Genomic DNA, 22,834 nt, shown 5'->3' with positions numbered 1-22,834 from the left:
CTTGTATATTTGTTCTTTAATTCTTTGTTCTTTAGTTTTGGAACTTGAACATTGTAAGGAGTGAATCTCCATTGTTGTACATTGATTTTGCTCAATATATTTTGAAGCCTGCTTTGGCTGTTTCCCCGTGGAGTAGACTAGAGTGCTAATGCTCTAGATCGAACCACGTAAGTTCTTGTGTTGATTTACTTTTCTATACATTGTTTTATTTTCATTCTTGTTCAGTGATCTACTTTAATTGGTGTTCTTGTTTGTTGTGGTTAATCGCCACAAGTGATATCACAGCCAAGGTTCGGCATTGAAGTTCAAGAATAGCCAACATTGTTTATCAAGATTCATTTCAAGAATGAGTACAACTAAGTTTGAAGTTGACAAGTTCACGGGAGAAAATGACTTTAGTCTGTGGAGAATCAAAATGGGATTGTTTGAAGCTATTGAGACAGATGCATTCAAAGACTCAACAGAAGATAAGAAGAAAATTCAAGAACTGGAAACAAAGGATCACAGTGCCATTCTCTTGAGCCTTGGTGATGGAGTTTTACGAGAGGTCTCTCATGAAGCTACGGCAAGTGGGCTTTGGAGCACACTTGCATCGATCTACTTGAAGAAAACTCTGGCAAACAAACTGTATCTAAAGAAAAGATTATACACTTTGAGAATGGAGGAGAACAAAGAACTTCGGAAGCACCTAAACGAATTCAACAAGATTATCCTTGAGTTACAAAACATTGGTGTCAAGATTGATGATGAAGATCAAGGGATTGTACTACTGAGCTCTCTGCCTAAATCATATGAGCACTTTGTTGACACAATGCTGTATGGAAAAGAAACTCTCACCATGTCTGAAGTCAAAGCTGCTTTGAACTCCAAGGAAACTCAAAAGAAATCAGATGATAGAATGGACTCTAGTGGAGAGGGTCTGATTGCTCGAGGGAGATCTGAAAAGAGAGAATTAAGAAGCTATAGAAATCACAACAACTCCAGTAATCATCGTGGAACCTATCAGAATAATGGTATTAATAACAGTCATGGTGGACATCGGTCTAAATCAAGATTCAGACATGGAAAGAAATGCAACTACTGTAAAAAGGAGGGTCACTACAAGGATGGATGTTATGCCTTAAAGAACAAGAATAATAGAGACAAGAGCAAAGATAGGAATGAAAAGGGGGACAAAGGTGAAGCAAGCATTGCATCTGATGGATATGATTCGGCTGATGTACTTGTTGTCTCAAGTTCAGAATCAGGAAAGGATTGGGTTTTAGATTTGGGCTACACTTTTCACATGTGTCCAGATAAAAGCCTATTCAGTAACCTTGAAGAAAAGACTAATGGGATAGTCTTACTTGGTGATAACAAAGCCTCCTCAGTCAAAGGCATTGGGTCTATGATCATCAAGATGCATGACAATATTCAAAGAACTATTACAGATGTCAGGTGTGTCCCTGTTTTGAAAAGGAATTTGCTTTCAATTGGTGCTTTGACAAATAAAGGTTGTACAGTTAAGATTGATGACAACTCCTTAAAGGTTGTAAAGGGTTCTTTGATTGTAATGAAAGGAGAATACAAGAATGGTCTGTATTACCTCATTGGTGAAACTGTAATAGGTATTGCTTCAACTGTTACAAGTGCTTGCAAAACTACTGATTTGACAAGACTTTGGCATCTCATATTTGGCCATGTCAGTGATAGGGGTCTCTCAGAACTGGAAAGACAGGGTTAAAAGGAAAACTTTCAGGACAACTTGGATTCTGTGAGCAATGTGTATAGGGCAAGAGCTGCAAAGTTAAATTTAATACAAGTACTCATACAACAACTGAACCTCTAGCTTATGTGCACTCAGATCTGTGGAGGGGCTCTAGAGTTAAAACTCTTAGTGGTGCAAGTTATTTTATGAGCATCATAGATGACTACTCGAGAAAGGTATGGGTATTCTTACTTAAAACTAAATATCAAGCATTCAATACATTTGTTAACTGGAAAAGATTGGTGGAGAACCAAACTGGAAAGAATGTCAGGAAGCTAAGAACCGACGATGGTTTAGAGTACTGCTCCAGGGAATTTGATAATTTTTGTGTCAAGGAAGGCATTGCTAGGCATCATACAGTAGCTAGGACTCCCCAACAGAATGGTCTTGCAGAAAGAATGAATAGAACACTCTTGGAAAGGGTGAGATGTATACTAAATGGTGCAGGTTTGGATAGACATTTCTGGGGAGAGGCAATTAAGACAGCCTGCTACTTAATCAATAGGTTCCCCTCATCTGCTATCAATTTTTTAACACCACAGGAAAAATGGACAGGTAATAAAGCTCCAAGTTATGATCATTTGAAGGTATTTGGATGTAGTGCATATGCTCACATAAGACAAGACAAACTTCAACCAAGAGCTTTGAAGTGTATGTTCCTTGGATATCCTGATGGCATTAAGGGATACAAACTTTGGTGCTTAGAACCCGGATACAAAAAGTGTCTCATTAGTCGAGATGTGACTTTCAATGAAACTGAAATGCCTATGAAACTTCACACTCAACAGGAATTAATCTCAGAAACCAAGGGTAACAGTATTCAGCTTGAGGTGGAAAAGACTTACAGTGACATGAACACACCAAGTGATCAATAGCAAGGATCAGAGACTGAGATAGAAACTGCTCAATCTGAGCTAGATAATTACCAGCTGGCTAGAGATCTTGATAGAAGAGAGATACATCCTCCTGATAGATTCGGTTATGCTGATATTGCAGATTTCACTGCCTTTGCTTTGTTTGTAGCAAATGAAGTTGACAATTCAGAACCAGCTACTTATTCAGAAGCAATTAACAGTAAAGAAAGCTCCAAATGGTTACAAGCTATGCATGAAGAAATGGATTCCTTGATAAAGAACCAGACATGGACTTTGGTAAACAAACCAGATGGAAAAAGATTGATAGGATGTAAATGGATCTTTATAAAGAAAGAAGGTACTCATGGAGAAAACATTAGATACAAGGCAAGGCTTGTTGCCAAAGGCTTCACCCAAAAAGAAGGGGTAGACTACAATGATATTTTCTCACCAGTTGTGAAACAAACATCAATAAGAGTTATTATGTCTAAGGCTGCCAAGTTTGATCTTGAAATTGAGCAAATGGATGTTAGAACAGCATTTCTGCATGGAAATTTAGATGAAAAGATCAATATGAGACAACCTGAAGGCTTTGAGAGCAAAGATTCTAACCAGGTATGTCTATTGAACAAGTCTCTTTATGGTTTAAGACAAGCTCCAAGACAATGGAATATTAGGTTCGATGAATTCATGTCTAAAATCAAATACCACAAAAGTACTTTTGACCCTTGTGTTTACTCAAATGGTAAAATATTTCTGTTACTATATGTTAATGATATACTACTTGTTGGTAAAGAGAAATCAGAAATAAACATGTTGAAAAGGCAGTTGCATAGTGAGTTCAAAATGAAAGATCTTGGTGAAGCCAAGCAGATTCTTGGGGTTGAAATTCAAAGGAAAAGACCTGGAAGGATAACTCTATCTCAAAAGCAATACTAGAGTAAAGTATTAGACAGATTCAACATGGGTAAGGCCAAGTCAGTAAGCACTCCCCTGGCTCCTCACTTCAAGTTGACCAAAGACCAATCTCCTAAAACTAAAGCTGAAAGAACCTACATGGATAATGTACCTTATGCTAGTGGGGTTGGAAGCCTAATGTATTCTATGGTCTGTACTCGACCTGATTTGGCTCAAGCAATGAGCATAATTAGCAGGTTTATTTTTTATCCTGGAGAACCTCATTGGGAAGCTCTTAAATGGATACTAAGATATGTCAAGGGCACTCTTGATATTGGTCTGGTCTATGATTCAAAACTTAACAACATAAAGGTGGTAGCTGGTTATGTTGACTCTGATTATGCAAGATGCTTGGACACTCGAAGATATACTACTGGTTATGTTTTCACAGCTCAAGGTGGATGCATTAGTTGGAAAGCCACTCTACAAAAAGTTGTCGCCTTATCCTCAATTGAGGCTGAATATATGGTTGCAACAGAGGCCATTAAGGAAGCCATCTGGATTAAAGGATTGACAAAAGAGCTTGGTTTCAACTCTGATAACATCACAGTATACTTTGACAATCAAAGTGCCCTTCACTTAATGAAAAATCCTATGTCCCATGAACGATCCAAGCACATTGACATTAAGCTTCATTTCATTCGGGATGTTATTGCCAACAAAGAGGGTCATGTGATGAAGGTGAACACAAATGAAAATCCTGCAGATATGTTCACTAAGTGTGTGACTTCGAACAAGTTTAGGCACTACCTAAACTTGCTCTGTATCGATACATGTTGATTATGCTCTTTGGGGCCAAGTGGGAACAACCATAAGCCGTGTTTGATCATCATTTTAAAACTCAAGTCATTATGAACCAAAGGTGGATTTGTGGATGTTGGTTCATATCACTTAAGTTTTTGTCCAACTCAGCTCACTCTATATGTTAAAGGCTTTAATTTAGTTAGTTAAATCAGTTAGCAAGTTTTTGGTCTCTCATCATTCCAGTTCAGTCCAGCCTTGGGGTTAAGAGTTCTTCTTATGTTTTGTTTTTCCTCAGTTTCAGAGAAAAGAAAGTTCTTGTATATTTGTTCTTTAATTCTTTGTTCCTTAGTTTTGGAACTTGAACATTGTAAGGAGTGAATCTCCATTGTTGTACATTGCTTCTGCTCAATATATTTTGAAGCTTGCTTTGGCTGTTTCCCCGTGGAGTTGACTAGAGTGCTAATGCTCTAGATCGAACCACGTAAGTTCTTGTGTTGATTTACTTTTCTGTACATTGTTTTATTTTCATTCTTGTTTAGTGAGCTACTTTAATTGGTGTTCTTGTTTGTTGTGGCTAATCATCACACATTTGTTATTTGCAAATTACAAAACTAAAATATCAATTTGCTAAAGCATAATCCAAAACACACAACAAGATTTACAATTCACCCTAAGTTGAATCTCTCACTCAACTGTCTATGCTTCTAACTCCCTTAGAAGAATGACTGAAATCCTTCAAGCACAAAAACTCATAAATCCCTTCAGAAACAATGAGAACAGATCCCTCTATTCTTCTCCTTGAAGAATCTGAAAAACAAAGAACTTCTAACCAATAAACCTGCAACAAAACTTTCAGAGAGAAAAATAACAAGAACAAAGAACCTCTCTACAACAATAGAATGGTTAGCTCTACTCTCAAAACCCAAAACTAAGCAGTATATAAAGGAAGGTAAAGAACCTAACATAAAAACTCATTAACAAAGTAAACAGAATTTGTTAAGACCTCACTAAACAAACTAATTCCACGTGGAAAAATGAAATCTCAGATGCAACCAAAGCACAACCCAGACATCTGAGATCATGATTTGCCAAATAAAAATACATGCAGTAAAACATGGTTATAACAATATTATTTGTAATTTAAAAAAAATCATTAATTTTTATAACATCAGATGAAATTGTCTGGTAGAAAAAATTAAATAAAAAATATTAAAATAAGGGTTTATATCGTTTTGTACCATGTGTTTTGTCTCATTATTTATTTAGACACTATGGTTTGATAAATTACTTTTTAGACTATTTGTTTTATAAAATAGTTAAACTAGATCCCCATAAACCCAATTTCGGTCAAAGTTTTTCGAACTAAAATCATAAATAATTCACTAAATTAACAATTTAGGACAAAAATACAATCCTATTTCTGTCTAACAACTGTGTTGTTATATTAAATTTTTTCTTTATCAAAATTGGGTGTAGGAGTGTATTTGAACAATTTTACAAAATACAATTTCCAAAATATAATTTGTTAAAAGAGATGGTCTAAACAGGTAATGAGACAAAACACATAATCTAAAAATGTATAAAACCTATAATTAATAACACATACATTAATAACTCTTAAAAATGCTATATATTTGTGTAGAAAAAAAATATTGAAAATGAAATTTTAAGTATTTGTATACTTTTAGAAAAATCCTCACATATATTATAATACACCTATTTGTTAGTCAAATTGTTGAGGATTTTATGTAATTTCGGATAGGAGAATTTGAATTTATGATTTTGTATAAATGTATTACATCTAATAGGCTATGTTTATGGACACAAATATTAATGAAATATATATATATACACAATATTTATACAATTTTTCATGTGTTTCGTCTTAATTGGAATGGACACATAGACCGAGAGTGACTTAATTGAAAAACGTACACCATCACCATTATTATGCGAATATTGCTTTCAATCTCAATTTTTTATTTATTATTAGGACATAATGCTTTTCACATGGATAGTTATTTGCCTTTAACAACCTTTAACTTCTGATCTTTTCCATTGTTAATTGATTGGGTGCCGTTATAATATTATAATTAATTAGATAATAAAGGTGCGTAGGACACTTTTAACTTCATTATTTTAATTGCGGGGTCGTGACTCTTTCTTGTTTAAGTTATATTACTGCACTATATTTATATAAAACAACATTATTTAATTATTGATTGAGATGTAAATATGGTACATAATGTGCATATATTTATATGAAACTTGAAAATATTGATGTTTTGTGTTTTTCCTTTTGGGTGAGTGTTCATACTTTAATTATAATATAAAAGCTGACATGTGTGTACCATGCACTTCTAAGTCTCGATTATTGAGACTAAGAAATATTTCTTGATGAAATTAGAGCCTGCATTTTTTACGAGTGTTGTTATTTGACACATTAATGTGTCCAACACTATATGAAGTACTATTATATGATTGGTTAGCGATACTTCATAATTTTTTTTAATTTAAATATGTAAGATCTGATATTAGTGCACCAATAACAGTATGTCTTCTCATTGTGTACCAATAGTGCCCCTTAGCAATTTTCTAGATTTATAAGCCTACGAGTATCCTTCAAAATTATTATATAGAGATATTGTAAATATTAAAATATATGAAAATATTATAGGTGGAGTGTAGCGACCCAATTTCGCTAATAAGGCTTATGGCATTCATTAGCGTGCCTGGAGGGCAATAAGTGATTTATTATTATAATATGTGAATTTGTATGAGTATGAGATTAGAGATGCATGTTTAAGTGAATTAAATATGCATGTGGGCCCCATTTGGTTGTCAGGGGTATATTTGTAATTTTAGCCCGCTGAGGGCATAAATGTAATATTTGTATATATTGTGACTGATACGACATGTGAGTGGTGATATAATTGTGCTGCACGATCCGAGACAATCCTAGGGAGCAGTTTAGCCAGATAGTCACCGGTGGGAATAATTAGTGATTAGTGGCACTTTGGTAACTCGGGTAACTAATGGTAACTCTTGAGGATAGTTGTTATAAGTGGGAATGTGGCATTCTTGCAAGAGGTTAAGGAAAAGTCTAGGCTGCCCCTTGAGGATTAGTTAGAATCTAAGTTGGAAGGAAGGGCAATTGGGTCATTTGGCTTAGGTGGTAGATAAGCTTTGGATGAGGAAAAACTTGGAACGTTTTCTCATTTTGGCTTATGCAAGGGTTATGTTTGGGGAGCTCTAGAGAGAACTAGAAACCAGGAAGGAAGGAAGGACCATTGATTTATGAGGGATCAAGTGGGGAATCAAGCCAAGAAAGCTAGAGGATTGTTCTGCACATTTGAGGTAAGGATTCTAATTAGTTATTTTGTAGAATTCAGCCAAGAATGCTATGGTTTGAGAGTTGAATTGTGTGTTGTCTTGTGGATTATTGGAGTGAAGTTCAGATTGGGATTAGTGTAATTGAGCTTGGAATTGGATTGGGAAAGTAGCTCAAGGTCGAATTTCCACTTAAGGTAAGAATTTCATGCATTTCTGAGGTTCATGCTCTGTTATGGTTTAAGTTTTCTGGTTAGTGGTTTAAGTTTTATAAAGTTTTAAACCACTTTGTGATTCTGAGTTTGGAGGAGTGTTTGAGTGTGTTTCTGGTGTTCATAAGTTGTTATACTGTTCATATGAAGTTCTAGGTCGAATTGGGGACTTGGGAGTACTTGGGTATTGATTTGGAAGAGTTTTGGCTCGGGAAAAATGTTGGGAAAAACCCAGTTTTCTGGGTTCGTGTATGAGCGTTGCAGCCCTGTTCTTCCGTGTCGCAGCGCTAGGTTGAATCAGGAGGAGAGCACCATTATGGTCGCTGCAGCCCCTATAGGGTTGTTCCGTGGCGCTAGGCCAATTCCTGGGAGGGGAAATTGTGTTTTTAGGGTTTTGGCTCAGGGGGCTCGAGGGACGGTTCCACTACCTTGTGTGGGGAAACGGGAGGGCCTAGGAGCACAGGATTGGTTCTGGGAGAAGATTATGAATTGGTTAGTAATGAGGGTTCTATTTGTGTGTTGTGACTAGTTTTTCAACGAGGCTTGGGTTAGGGGGCTGTGCTCGGGATTCCGGTGCTCAAGAAGCTCGGGACACAGGTAAGGGAACTGTTGTACCCATAGAGCAGGGCAAGGCCCCATAGTTGTGTTGCAGGGCATGGTCCTATATGATTATGTGCAGGGTGTAGCCCATTGATTATGTTAATACATGTTTAAGTGTTTGTTTAATTATGCTATGTATGGATTTATGAGAATGATCGACAAGAGCCGGGAACGGTAAAGGCCGAGAACGGCAAGGGGCCGGGAGCAGCATTTAGCACGCGGAGTGCGAGTTGCTAGGGTAAGACCCTGAAGGATACCTGGGATATCCTTACGTGGTAGACCACGAACCTAGGGCCTGATAAAGTGCCTAGGACGGCATGGCCGTATGTGTTTAGCCTGTTGGCAGATTTGTTATATGTTGAGTGATTGATATGCATATGTTATCTATTTGTGTGGAGTTTTCTTGCTGGGCTTCAGCTCACGGGTGCTCTGTGGTGCAGGTAAGGGCAAGGGGAGAACCGACCAACCATGAGTACGGAGAGAGTGAAGCGACGCGTACATGTCTGGGCTACTTGGCTACCACGACTAGGGGTATTTTTGGAAGATGCTTTGTACTGAATCTTATTTTGTTGTGTAGTCGACTTTAAACATACTTTGAGTTGTAAATATTTATAAACAGTATTTTGGGATCCCAAATGTAAAACACTTTACAAATTTTCAATGAAAGACTATATTTTCAAATTATGTGACTTTAATACAGTTTAGTTACACTTTGATCTAAATTCTTGGTGATTAGCAAGTTAAATGCACGTTTTAAACTCACTTAGTAACGACTCTAAGGTAGTAGGGCGTTGCATGGAGAAAATTAATAAAAATTTAAAATGATATAAAAAATTTGATTTAAAATGTGTTGTAGAAATAAATATATAAAATAGTAAAAAATGATCGTTGATGGACTCTTACCATAGGATCGTGATGGGCCCTTGAGCTTGGGACAGCTTGGCAAATGACACTACAAGAAAAGAGGTCTACAGCGATGACTTTTATCATCGTTGTAGATGAAGTCGTCGTTGTAGGTCTACAGCAATGACATGTCGTCGTCAAAACAGTGTCGCTATAGGTTCGTATGTGTAGAGACATGCAGTGACGACAAAATGTTGTCTTCACTGTAAGGTTTTTCCATTGCAACGACATGTTGGTCGCAATAGAAAATCCATTTTTTGGTTGAACTAGGCTATTGTGACAACATGTCATCGCTATAGGTATTTACATAATTAAAAATTTTGAATTTCATAACCACTTTCTGCAACCACATGTCATCGCAATAGGTCCATGGACCACCAACATCTACAGTGACAACATGTCGTCGCTGTGGAGGATCTGGGTTTATATACCTGCAGCAACGACATGTCGTCGCCGTAGGGTCACAGAATCTCAGATTTTTGTGTTCAGCGAGCACCCAACTGCGATGATATGTCGTCGAGGTAGGTATATAATTTTTTTTTAAAAATAATTAATTATATTAATTAAATAATAAAACCAATTTATTAATTAAATAACGAGACCAATTTATTATTAATAAAATGATATTTAATATTAATATGATATCAAGATAAAAATAATTTTGTTCAACTTAGCACAAACATAAGTAGTAGAGTGTCCAAAATGTAAAAAACAACACAAAATATTAATAAATTTAAAAGAATTTCATAACCAAACTAAATCTTATCTAAATTAATCACAAAGTCGTCATCATCGTCGGGTTGTTGTGGTGGTTATGGTGGTTGTGGCTGTTGTGGTGGTTGTGGCTGCTGTGGCTACTGTGGTGGAAATTGGCCCCAGCTTGGAAAGTTCGCCATCATGGACTGTGTCATATTCATGTCCAAGTTCACAGACTGAAAATTGTGGAGCTTGGATGTTTGGATTTGTAGCTTGCATAAAGTGTGTTCATTTGCTGAAAGTTTCTGTTCTGGGTCATAATGGCTTGACTGAAGCGTTGAACCACAGATTGGAAAACCCCAGTCGGTAGAACTGGAGGGCCGACAATGGTTGACGTAAATATTGATGCCTCTAACTGTGAAGAGGATCTAATGGCGCCTGAGGCAAAGGTACTTGTGCCCTTCAACTTCCGTCTAATACATCGATTTTGGCCACGACATTGATCAAGTACCTTTGAGACGACTTGAGTCTCATCGACAGAGGCACTTCCTACTAAAGATTCAGATTGGGATTGTGTCTGGACTTCTTCCTGCAAGACATCCTACAGTTTAGAAACAAGAAAATTAATACATAATATAATTAAATAATAAACATATATACAAAAGTTAGAAAGTTACTTACATATGCATCCTTAGCATTCGTGTTCACCGATCCACGTGTCAAATGATTGTTCATGTCATGGAACGTATCAATAATGATGGACAGTTCCTTAGTCTGAAGATTTATCTTTAGAAAACAAAATGTAACAAAATATAGGTTAAATATTGAAATTATTATTAAGATAACTAAAAATATTTCAAATTATGTACATATTTTTATTTACCTTCTTAAATCGAGCAGAAGCATAAGAGGGCAATCCATTAAGACTTGGATACTTCTGTTTTGCTCTATTGGCAGCATTTTCCTTTAATCATGTCGTGAACTGTGAAGTGGTGAAAAGGTCAACAAACTTCTTCTAACTCTCACTGTCTATGTCCTCCTGTAGATTTTTTGTGGTTGTCTCGATATCATCATACCCTTCATGTTGAATGAAGTGTTTTTTCTAGCGACTTTTTCTATCCTTGTAGTGATCCTGAAACTCTCGCTCAGTGTCAGTCTCTATCAGGGAGAGCTCACGGAAGAATGAAAAACTCCTTAAAAAAAAATTAAAACTTATTAGAATTTTGAAATTATAAAAAACATTACGTGTGAATAAGTTGATAAATTTACCTCAATCTTTTGCATCAATCCTATCTTGTGCTCATTCGGAACACTCTGCCATGAATCATAATATAACAACACATGGTGACCAATAAAGTTACAAATATTTCTCGTGAACAATGTCCCAAAATCACCAACTACTTTGTAGGTTCCCTCTTTCATATCAAATTGTAGAGTCCACAGACCTTTATTGTGATCGATGAGCTGCTGCAAATTTTTGGATCGAGATCGACCGCTTCTTTTCGCGGTAGCCGCTGCATGTTTTAATTGAACAATAAAATTAAATTGAATAAAATAATAAAAATTTGTCATTTATTGATAAAACATAGACTAATTATAGTTTATTACCTGTCTCACAGGAAGTAGGCACCCACGTAAGATCTAGAGGAGGATCACCCGCTCCATCACCGCCATGAGAACGAGCAACAGCAGCAGATATATCTTTATAATTTATATAATTATTAACTTTAAATCAGTTATAAAATGTAGGAAATCCACATTAAAATTTTGGTAATGCATTGGAAACTATTGAAAAACAAATGTTGTTGAGAAAAGTCATATATTGATTGAAAAGTCTTGAAATTAAAACATAAACATTAAACATACAATAAGAATATTCACAAGAAAATATTATTCCTCATCAAAGTTGATTCCTACATCATAATATGTACTTTCTACATCATCTTCACTAATTTTGTCATTCTTGTCGTCATTGATGAAATCATCATCCACATCTGGAACAGAACGAGACGTTTGCCCAATTATGCTGGTGTGACCAGGTCGATCCAAAGGCGTAACCTCCAACTCTCCTAGTTCCACAGTGAGTAGCAAATTTGATGAAGTACTATCATGCACGACATCAACATCTTTATCATCATCGATACTTGGATGATCCCAGATCTTTCGATGATTGACTTCTTCTACTACCTTCCAATTTTTGTTTCTTGAAGGATCTTCCAAGTAGAAAACTTGTTTTTCTTGAGTGGAGAGAATAAACTGCTCGTTCCTGTACCATTCAAAATTAATCAGGATACTAGTGATGTTATTCTCAGCCACATTTTGACCCTTTCTTATATCGTTGTTGAACCATTTGCATCGGAACAATACTACTAAGTAACCATGAGAATAGCATAACTTTACAATCTCCTTAAGTTGGCATTAGAAAGTGAAACCATCGGTTGCTGGCATCGAAACTCCACTATTTTGAGTGGTATGTTTTTCGTCACGACTATGTACCAAAAGCTTCACACTGTTAACAATGCAAGAAGTGTCAGAGAATCTATTCTAATTGGACCCATTTGCTAAAGTAAATAATTTATCGATGCACTTAGTTGACTCTACTTGTCATGGACGACACATTTATAGAGTATGACACAAAAGAAGAAAACACAATGAGATGAGTATTAATCGATTGGAATTCCGTAAGAAGTCTATAGTTTCGATAATTTTCCATCAATTTAAACCAACTACGAAAATATTTTTGAAGATTTATCCTTGGATTTTCTTGAAGGCATTCACTGTACAACACAAGGATTAAGGTAAGATGACAGTTGGATATGAGTTTATTTTAATGAATCCATCTATAGCGACTGGGCTACTTACTCCATATATGGTTGGATTTCTGGGAAATTGTTGAGTACAAACTACTCCGCTTCTTTTCGATGAAGATAGTCAAGGGATATGATTTTCTTTTTCTACTTGGACAACATTGTGATTCAAAAACTGACAACTACCTTTTAGGAATAACAATATCCGCATTTCTTTCTGGACAATTAAATTTACTCTCTACGCTCTGAAGATATTGCAAACAAAAAGTCAAAGCCTCATCGGCAACATAACCCTCTGCTGTAGAACCTTCAGGGTGCGCCTTATTCCTGACATAATTTTTCAACTTCCTCGTATATTGCTCAAACGGATACATCCACCTTATGTAAACTGGTCATCGAGGATAACTTCTTGTGGTAAATGAAGAATTAAATGAATCATTATCTTAAAAAAGGATGGAGGAAAAATTAACTCCAACTTGCACAAAATTTGTATCATTTGATCTTCTGCCTTCTCCATGTCCTTAACAACCAATCTACAAGCACAAATTTGATGAAAGAAATTGCAAAACTAAATGATTGTCTTCGAAATAGGCTTATCCAAGTAGCTTCGAAATCCTACTTGCAACAAACATTTCATAAGAATGCGACAATCATGTGATTTCAACCCAACAATGTTTCCATCATTGTCAGTTATTTTCTTAGAGAAATTTGAACAGAAGCCATCAGGAAGTCTAACTCCTTTTAGAAACTGACAAAAAAACTATCTATCATCTAGTGTAAAGGATTACATAGGATGTGGTTTGATCAACTTCTTACCGTCTTCCATGAGGTGCAACTCTTCTCGAATACCCCAATTCTTCAAGTCTACTCGTACATTGGTGGTGTCTTTAGATTTGTCATTCATTAGAAAAGTATCGAGTATACTATCGCATACATTTTTCTCTATATGCATCACATCTAAATTGTGCTTTAGTTCAAGTTCAAAGAAAATACTATTTTTACTCCAATTAAGCTCTTTTGGATCTCATTTTCTTTTCACACCTCTGAAACTGAAATGTTTACCTGGCAAACGATCTGGAACATGCACTAATTGTTCGAGTATATCTTGACTACTGGATTTTCTTGGAGGGCGCCCTTTTTTCATAATTCCCATCAAACAAGCGAATCTTCTTCCACTTATGTGTAGAAGATAAGAATCTTCTATGACCAACGTAAGTCATCTTCCCAACTACTCGACATGAAAGAGTGTCTTCGTTGCATGAAGGACATGCCATATATCTTTAGTCACTCCAACTGGGCAAACTACTAAGGGCCGTAATATCATTGATAGTCCAAAATAGTGTTGTACGCATTCTGAATACATTTTTTATTGTGGCATCTCTGTTTGAATTCCTTCATCCCACAACACCTTCAATTCGTCTACCACAGACCTCAAAAAAACATTTATGTCCTTCCCAAGGGATTTCGGTCCGGGAATAAATAAGGTCAGCAAGAATGATGACTTTTTCATGCACAACCAATGTGCATAATATTACCAGCCACATGTTTTAAGATAGACTCATGTTACAAAATGGATTAAAACCATCAACAGCCAAATCCAATCGAACGTTTCTGGGATCTTTGGCAAAATCTAGATATCTGGAATCAAATTGTTTCCAAGCACTTCCATCAATAGGATGGTGCATCACACCATCTTCTTGTGAGTTCCTGTACTATGCCAGGTCATATCCTTTGTTGTATTCCTTGGACCATAAAGACGCTTCAACCTAGGAGTCAAACGGAAGTACGCAACACTTTCTGAGTGACTTTTTTCCCCTTTGTGTCTTTGTCAACCTATCTGCTCTCACCACATTCAGGACAACTCTATTTTTGGGAATTCTCCTTCCAGAACAAATAGTAGTCGTACTTGGAAGCATGAATTGATTGATAAATAACCCTAACTTCCTCATTTTTTCTTAGACTCATAGTATGGACCCAAAATCTTATTCTCCTTCGGAATGCAAATTTCATAAACTTCAAAAGTTCATCAAATGAACTATTTGTCCATTTATTCATAACCTTCATGTGCAGCATCTTTGCCAAGAAGTTCAAGGAAGACACCCAAGTACAATTAGGGTATAACTCATCTTCGACCACTTAAAACAGGTCATCAAATTGATTCTCCACACTACTGGCACCTGTTGGGAATTGTGCCTGAAAGCACATGTAGTAGACATTGTTTTATGAAATAAATAAAATAATTAAATTTGTTATGCATATATTTTATGGACTATATTATTCTGTGGTAATATTATGTAAATATCAGAAAAATTCCTAAGTTCATATATGTGATCTCAAACACGTATTGGTACGGGAGGATTGTGTTTGAGATAAATGAACTTGAATAGTTCACAGTAAAATAAAGTTATGGAATCTTAAGATTAATTACTGCAAGTATGGTCCACTAGTATTATGAATACATGTGATCTAGATCCGGATCACTAGTGTAGTAGGACACTTTAGTGGGGGTGCTTTATATATTAGAGAATATATAGAACTGGACCAGATATGCTTATTAATACTTAGTTAAATACCGTTTCGAAGTATTAATTAAATATATCAATTGATGATCATATACAAATAGATCTTAATCCTGAAGTTACTATGAACTCATGTTTATGTTATATGAGTTCTTTGATTCACTCGTTAGGGTCTGTCATAATGATCAAGCTAGAAACTTTTGTTTTGGGAACTCATTAATGTAAATGGCTTGGAACATAGTATACAGATATGGAATCTATGCCTTCTCGCAAGAGATTGAATAATGATTCTCTTAAGGGTTGACTTTTGGGACTAAAAGGTTATAGAGCTCAAATTCATAATTTAGTTATCAATTAACATTCACTAGTAAAGTCAATGGTACTTAAGGAAACAAGAGATAATTAAAATGGTAAAACGATAATTTTATTCCTGATTAATTATGAACAATTATTAGATGGTCAATTTGTATGCAATGATTATATCAATGGACACTTTATCATTATAAAGTACTCAGTAAATGAAATGTCTATAATTACAAGAGTTTAGTCTCATATTTATAGTGGAGTAATCATGGGATTAATAAATTAATATTATTTAATTAAAGAGTTTAATTAATAATCTCAAATTTATTAGAGCTTGGAATTATAGATTCATAGGTCCCCACATCAACTTTATCAACACTATTCAAGGTAATAGTTGATATAAAGGGAAAAATAGTTGAAAGATATATTTAAGAAGAAATTTGTTCTTCCGGCCAAATATGCAATTATATGATAATAGTTATTAATTAATTAACTACAAATTAGTTGTAATTAACAAAATTAATTAATATTTAATTATAATATAATTTTCAAAATTATATTAAATATTTAAATTAATTTCAAAATTTAATGAAATAATTAATTAATTGTAATTTTTAAAATTATAATAAATTAAACATTTATTTTCGAAATGATTGGATTTAATTAATTGGTAGAATTAATTAAATATCTTTATTTGAGTGGGAGATAATAATCTAATAAGTTCAAATTGGATTTGAATTTAAAAGATTGATATTGATTCAAATAATTAATTATATTTGATAATTATTTAAAAAGATATTTAATTTAAATTTGAATTAGTTATTAGGTTGTTAGATTTTTATCTGACAAAGTAGTTTGAATAAAAATTTAAATAAAAATAGAAAAATCAAATATCCCTAAAAATAAGGGTGGTACACGACCACACATGGTCCATGGACTGTGTGTGGCGTGTACGGCTATTTTTTCAGGGACAAGATTTTTATTTATATTTAATTAATTAATTAATTAATGGATAATTCAAAAATTAGTTTTTAGATATTTTCATTAATAAGATAACTAATTAATTAAAAGATAAATTGTAAGTTGGTTACAAATTTATTTTTAAATTTGAATATTTTCTTTTAAGTATGACTAATCAGTAAATATACAAAGATAACTCAGACAACTCAGTCATTCACTCTGTGAAAAATAGAACGATATTTTTCTCTCTCTGAAAAGATAAAGAACCAATTCTCAAGCCTATTATTTTGATCTCATGTGTTGAGTACATCAAGTAGAATCACAAATAAACTATCATTTATTCTCTAAGTGCCCACACACGTCTTGATGTGTAGAGAATACTGTGGAAGATCTTGGTGTGAGTACCTGTGAGCAGTTTGGATAGGAAGATCGTCTTATTACGAAAAGATAGCAAGGACACTTGATAGGATTCAAGAGATATGAATTATATTCCTAACTTGCTAATGATTAATGTATGTATATTAATGGATCTGTATATTTAAAGGTAGTTTAAATATGTTACAAAATTTTTATTGTACACTAGGCCAACTCCACTACCATTCCGCTACGTATTAGGAAACTCGTTCCTAATAGCACCACCATCTGAAATTCCTTCATTTACGTCTTCTTCGTTAGTGTCTTGTTCACTAATAACATCATTGATGATGGCAACTATCTCATCAGTCACTGGAGCCCCGTCGTCCACTAATGGAGGCATATGAACTTCACTGTGGTAAGTCCACTTCACGTATCGCTGCAAAAACCCATATTTATGTATGTGAGCTTCTACCGCATCCAGTTTCTGACTCTGCATATTGGCACACTGAATGTATGGGCACCTGACTTTCTCCTTAAGCATTCACATGATTCTTAGTCATTTGTATAAATGCTTGAAGACCATTCCAAAAGTCATTAGAGTTATGTCGTCTGTTGGTTATCCAACTCTTGACAATCGTCATAACTGCTTCAAGTGGAAAATAAATTATCACAATGCGATAATCATACAAGACTACCTTTCTTTGGTAATAATTTTTTGATCACCAAAGCACTAATTTTTTTAAGTAAATTATGAAATCTTATTGAATCTTATGAATAAATTATTAAATTTTATGAATACATATTGTCAAATTTTATGAATATATATTATTGTTAGTTATGAATGTATTATAAAGTTTCATTATTAAACAAATATTTAATTATAATTATTATTGTGTTATTTAATAATTATAAAATTCTTTTTATAATTTTCACTTTTTTATTTAAAAAAATAACAATAAAGTTTTATTATTTTAAAATTATTACTTTAATTTTAACTTAATTTTATGTGTAAAGTTAATTTAATTACCTATTTTATCTACATATATTATAAAATTTTATGAATTTATTAAAAAAATTATTAAATAAACAAATATTTAATTATAAATTTAGTAATTTACATTAAAAAATATTATTTTAATTTTTCCTTATTTTATAAAAAAATATTAATAAAGTTTTATACTTGTAAAATTATTATTTTAATTTATATTTTATAATTTTTTTAATTTCTTTAAAATTTATTAATTAAAAATTTTAATCACACTAGTTTTAAAACTACCTTGTAATACTTAGTTTTTCTAAGTCTACAGAAATTTTGGCAACATAACAGTTGTAATCTAACTTATCCCAAAATTTAAAATCTACATAAAAACATATAAATTAGTCCCAGAACATATATATATATATATATATTATAAAAATTTAATCACATTAATCTAACCTACTACACAATTTTAAAATATAATTCATATTCACATTTATATACAGGTAAACACATTCACATATATTCACATTTATATACATATATCTAACCTATCATACATTTTTTTAATAACATAACATTTGATTAAATTAAATTCACATAAAACAAAATTAAAAATCACAAATATAATTAAAATAACAATACAAATCTAAAATGAAAAATAAAATTCAACACTATCTAAAATAACCAATTACCCAATTAAAAACATAATTTAAGCATTAATCAATCACAAAATATTTAAAAAAAAACACACAAATATAATCAAATTAACAAACATACAAATCTAAAATGAAAAAATAAATTAACACTTGAAAACATAAATTAACATTTTATCAATACATTAATCAATCACACAAAAAAATAGCAATACAAATTTTAAAAAAATACCTAAAGGCTCGGGTTGGGGAGTTATCCCAAGGCAAGAGCTCGAGCTTAGGCTCTAATGGATTCTGGAAATATAAAACAAAAGCTCATTTATACCGAATACAACACATATATTAAAAAACTACAATTTTAAGGGCACAATAGAGAGAATATGGTATAGATTCATGAACCTCACTAAAAAATGGCGAAAAAATGGGCTGGGGAGGCGTCTTGCGGCGGCGTGCGGCTGTCTGAGGTGGAGAAACTTTCTCTGAAAGTTTAGAGACTTTGAGAAAATGGAGAAGAAGGGCTCGAGTTGGGGGATATATCAAAGGGTTCTATAGCGACGACACATCATCGCTATAGGGGTAAAGAGTGTCATCGTTAAACCAAGATGGACCATTTCAGTAAAGGAATTGGAACCTATAGCGACGACATGTCATCACTATAGACAACAAAACAGTACACACACCATTTCAATTATCAAGCATGGACTCCATAGCGACGAAACAACGAAATTTGATAGCTAATCTTGGCGGTCAACTTTCCCTCCTTTTCTGTGAGGGGTCTATAGCGACAACTTGTTGTCGCTATACACAGTAATAGTAAAGTTTTGACCAGATTTTGGGACACTATAGCGATGACTTGTCGTCACTATAGATGACAAAAACTGACAGACAATTTTCGGCGATCAACTTTCCCTCCATTTTTTGGAGGGGTCTATAGATACGACAAGTTGTCAATATAGACCAGAAATTTTGGAGGGCCAGTCCAATTTTCCCTCATTTTCTCCCCAATGCCCTACATCGATGAGTCATCGCTGTAGGGCGTCATTAAATTGGAGAGATTGGCCATTTCTTCGTTGATCACTACAACGAAGACATGTCGTTGCTGTTGCTCAATATTTTAAATAAATTTTAAAAAATATATATTATTTGATGGAATTTTCCTACTTTCAGCGACAACTTCTGTGTCGTTGCAGTAGAGGTCATCACTGTAGGGTGCTTTTCTTGTAGTGTGACTCGTTGGGGCCCAACCCAATGCAAAGAATATTTGGGACATTTTTTTAAGAAGAGCCAAAGGAAAAGAACCCTACACATACAGAGGAGCGGTGTACTATTTTATTGTGATTTTCTTGCCTCTTTCTCCTCACCATTGAAATAGCCTGGAAAGTTTACTAAAGGTATCTTCTTTTCATGGAATAAAGTCTAGTTTTATTGCGATTTTTCTTTCAAGTGGTGGTGGGAACAATAATGAATAGTAACAATAATAGAAGTGCTATCTGGGAGCTTGCTCTGCTAAGGGCTTACGGCCTAGACATCCTAAGATTCTAATCTTACTCTTTTCCCTGCACATATTTTTATTTTGATTTTCTTGAATCTTTTGATCCATTACCATTGGCTTCAATTCTTGATTTTCACCCAAGTTTCTAACACTGTTCCATTGTATCCCCACTTCTCCATCCAAGCCTAGAATCATTGTTCCGTTTCATCCCCACTTCTCCATCCAAACCTAGAATCATTGTTCCATTGCTTCTTGTCTCTCTCCCTGATCTCTACCTAATATCACCATGGCCTCTACTTCCTATTCCAATGGAGGTCCTTATCTCCCAACTGAAGGACATGCTGCATATAGACTTTGATGATCTCATCGTTGAATTGGAGCCTCATGACTACAATAATGACGCTCTGCCAGGTAAAACGTTACTAGAACAAATCTTGTCCAAAACAAGAATTTACACAACCATCATTACTGCTTCTTTGAAGGTTATTTTGGGCAATGTTAAGGGATGGAAATGGAAAGAACTGAGCCACGACATTCTTCAGTTTTCTTTTAACTTCATTGAGGATGGTAATGGAATCCTCGAGAGAAGACCTTGGAATGTCAATGGTGCCTTACTTGTTGTCATGCCTTGGCCTCGTTGGCTTCAACTTTGACAAATCGCCCATTTAGGTGCAAGTGCCTGGAATCTCGCCTGGCTTTTGGACCTCGAACAACTTGGAGAAGATTGCAGCTGAGGCTTGTAACGTCGTCCTAATCCAGGATCATTACACGGTGTACTTTAAATTGTGTCAGTGTAACGCCCTGGATAGCCAAGACCGCTACACTGTGTACTTATAAAGGTGCATGACTTGCTAATAAAGTCATTTAGTTAAAAAAAAATGTGTTTGCTAAAATCATTAATGCGCTAGGGTTAAAAGGTTTTGGTCTCAAAAGATACTTTTCATATAACTAAACATTTTTACACACATGGGATCCCAATAGGAACATCGTTTAAAAGTCAGTTTACAAAATTTCCAAAGCACAAACAACCACTAGCCATTCTAAAGGCAAAACAGATGTTTATGGTTCTCCTGTCCCTGTCTCCCTTCAACCGTGGCGGATGAGCAGCTGTTCATGTACATTCTGCTCCCAGAGCTCTCCAAATCAGGGCTGATCAAGCTTGCCCTTGCCTTTACCTGCACCACGAAGCACCCGTGAGCCAAGGCCCAGCACGAAAACATAATATCATAACACAAGTACTGATAATAATCATATACTCTTTAAGCATGTTTAAACATTTAGCAATCCCTAATAAACATACAATTCATTGGCATAACACATGAATTCACAAGCTGAAACTTAGCCATTTAGCATATCCTATTCAACAATCAACCACAACAACCAGATTACACAATAAATAGGGTTGACACCCTTAGGTCGCACCCTATGTTAGCTCACTGATTCCGGCCCGCTTAAACCGAGCTCAGTGCGTAATAAGCTGTCCTCAGCTACCAGTGGCCGAGCCGCGCCCTGTGCTCTAATGTAAACTCCGACACTCTTAGGCCATTTGTCTACTATTTACATGGCATAATACCATCCTTTGTAAATCATACAAAACAGAGAACCCTTAGTCCCATTATAAATCCACAACCGGGTGTAGTTTTCTTACCTTTAATTTATAAATGTTCCGATTACGACGATCCGTCTCCCGGGCCCTAGCTTTTTACCTTATCACAACCAAGATAAGGGATTCCATTAATATTCGAATAAAGGTTTCCAGGTAAAGTTCTAGCTTCTGGGACATCGAATTCCACCATGCACGGTGGTGGAATCGATCCCGAGCACCCTAGGTTAGGTTCCCGCGCTTAAAACCTCCAAACAACCAAAAATGCCCTTAAGGGTCGCGACCCTAAAAACCTGCGCCGTGGCTTGCCCCCTAAAACAGAGGTTAGGCCTCTCTGATCACAGACACGCACTGCGGCCCTGCCCTGTGGCGCCGCGGCGCTTCCCTACCGCAGAGCCTCCTTGGCTCTTCTTCGCTACGCAAGGCCACGACACTCTAGAACAGAGCCGCGACCCAGCCCCTCGTGCCCAGAAACTATACCATTTTTAACATCCCAACCTTGCTTAAAACCACCCAAAACCATCCTAATTCCAAAACCCATTGATCACAAAAACTTCTAACATGATTCCAAAAACACAATTCAACAAAGACCTAGCTTAGAAACTCATCAAAATCCCATTTTAATTTCTGAAACCCAAGAGCTCAAGAACATAAAAACCAGCCATGAAAACACCAGAATTCAAACATTAGATCATAAATTCAAGCTTCACCTTCACTGCAGAATCACTTCTCTAAGAAAATTCTGAGCTGACTCCCAAGCTTTTTTCCTTAATTCAACCTTGAAATTAAGAACCTAAGAACGCTTAGAATTCAGCCCCAAAACCTCATCGTCAACTGATCAAAATGTAATTCAATGCTTACCTTAGTTTATAGTTTGATTCCCTAGCTTCCACTAAGTTAATCTTCCAAATCCTAAGCTCAAACCTCTGAATTTTTAGCCAAATCCCCTTAATTTTAAGTGATTTTCCTTGAGAGAGAAGAAGAGAGAAGGAGAGAGAAGGAAAGGGTCGGTTCCTAATGTTTCCACTATATTCTAAGTTTTTATCTATCTATCCTTTAACAATTAAATAAATCCTGAGGCTCGGGGTACCGGAAACGTCCCCGGGGGCAGAATG

At 35.0% G+C, this 22,834-nt stretch overlaps 1 protein-coding gene across 1 annotated transcript; it reads left to right on the top strand.

Moving 5' to 3' along the window:
• Nucleotides 1–3,564: 3,564 nt before the first annotated feature.
• Nucleotides 3,565–4,753, top strand: LOC133832945 (secreted RxLR effector protein 161-like). The gene is made up of 2 exons (XM_062263218.1): nt 3,565–4,239; nt 4,652–4,753. The coding sequence occupies exons 1-2, from the start codon at nt 3,565–3,567 to the stop codon at nt 4,751–4,753; spliced, it is 777 nt and encodes a 258-aa protein (XP_062119202.1).
• The last annotated feature ends 18,081 nt before the right edge of the window (nt 4,754–22,834 follow it).

The sequence above is a fragment of the Humulus lupulus genome, chromosome 4 (genome assembly GCF_963169125.1).
Source record: "Humulus lupulus chromosome 4, drHumLupu1.1, whole genome shotgun sequence".
NCBI classification, from domain to species: Eukaryota; Viridiplantae; Streptophyta; class Magnoliopsida; order Rosales; family Cannabaceae; genus Humulus; species Humulus lupulus.
The sequence above is the reverse complement of the archived record's forward strand: the minus strand, read 5'-3'. Positions and strand labels throughout refer to the sequence as shown.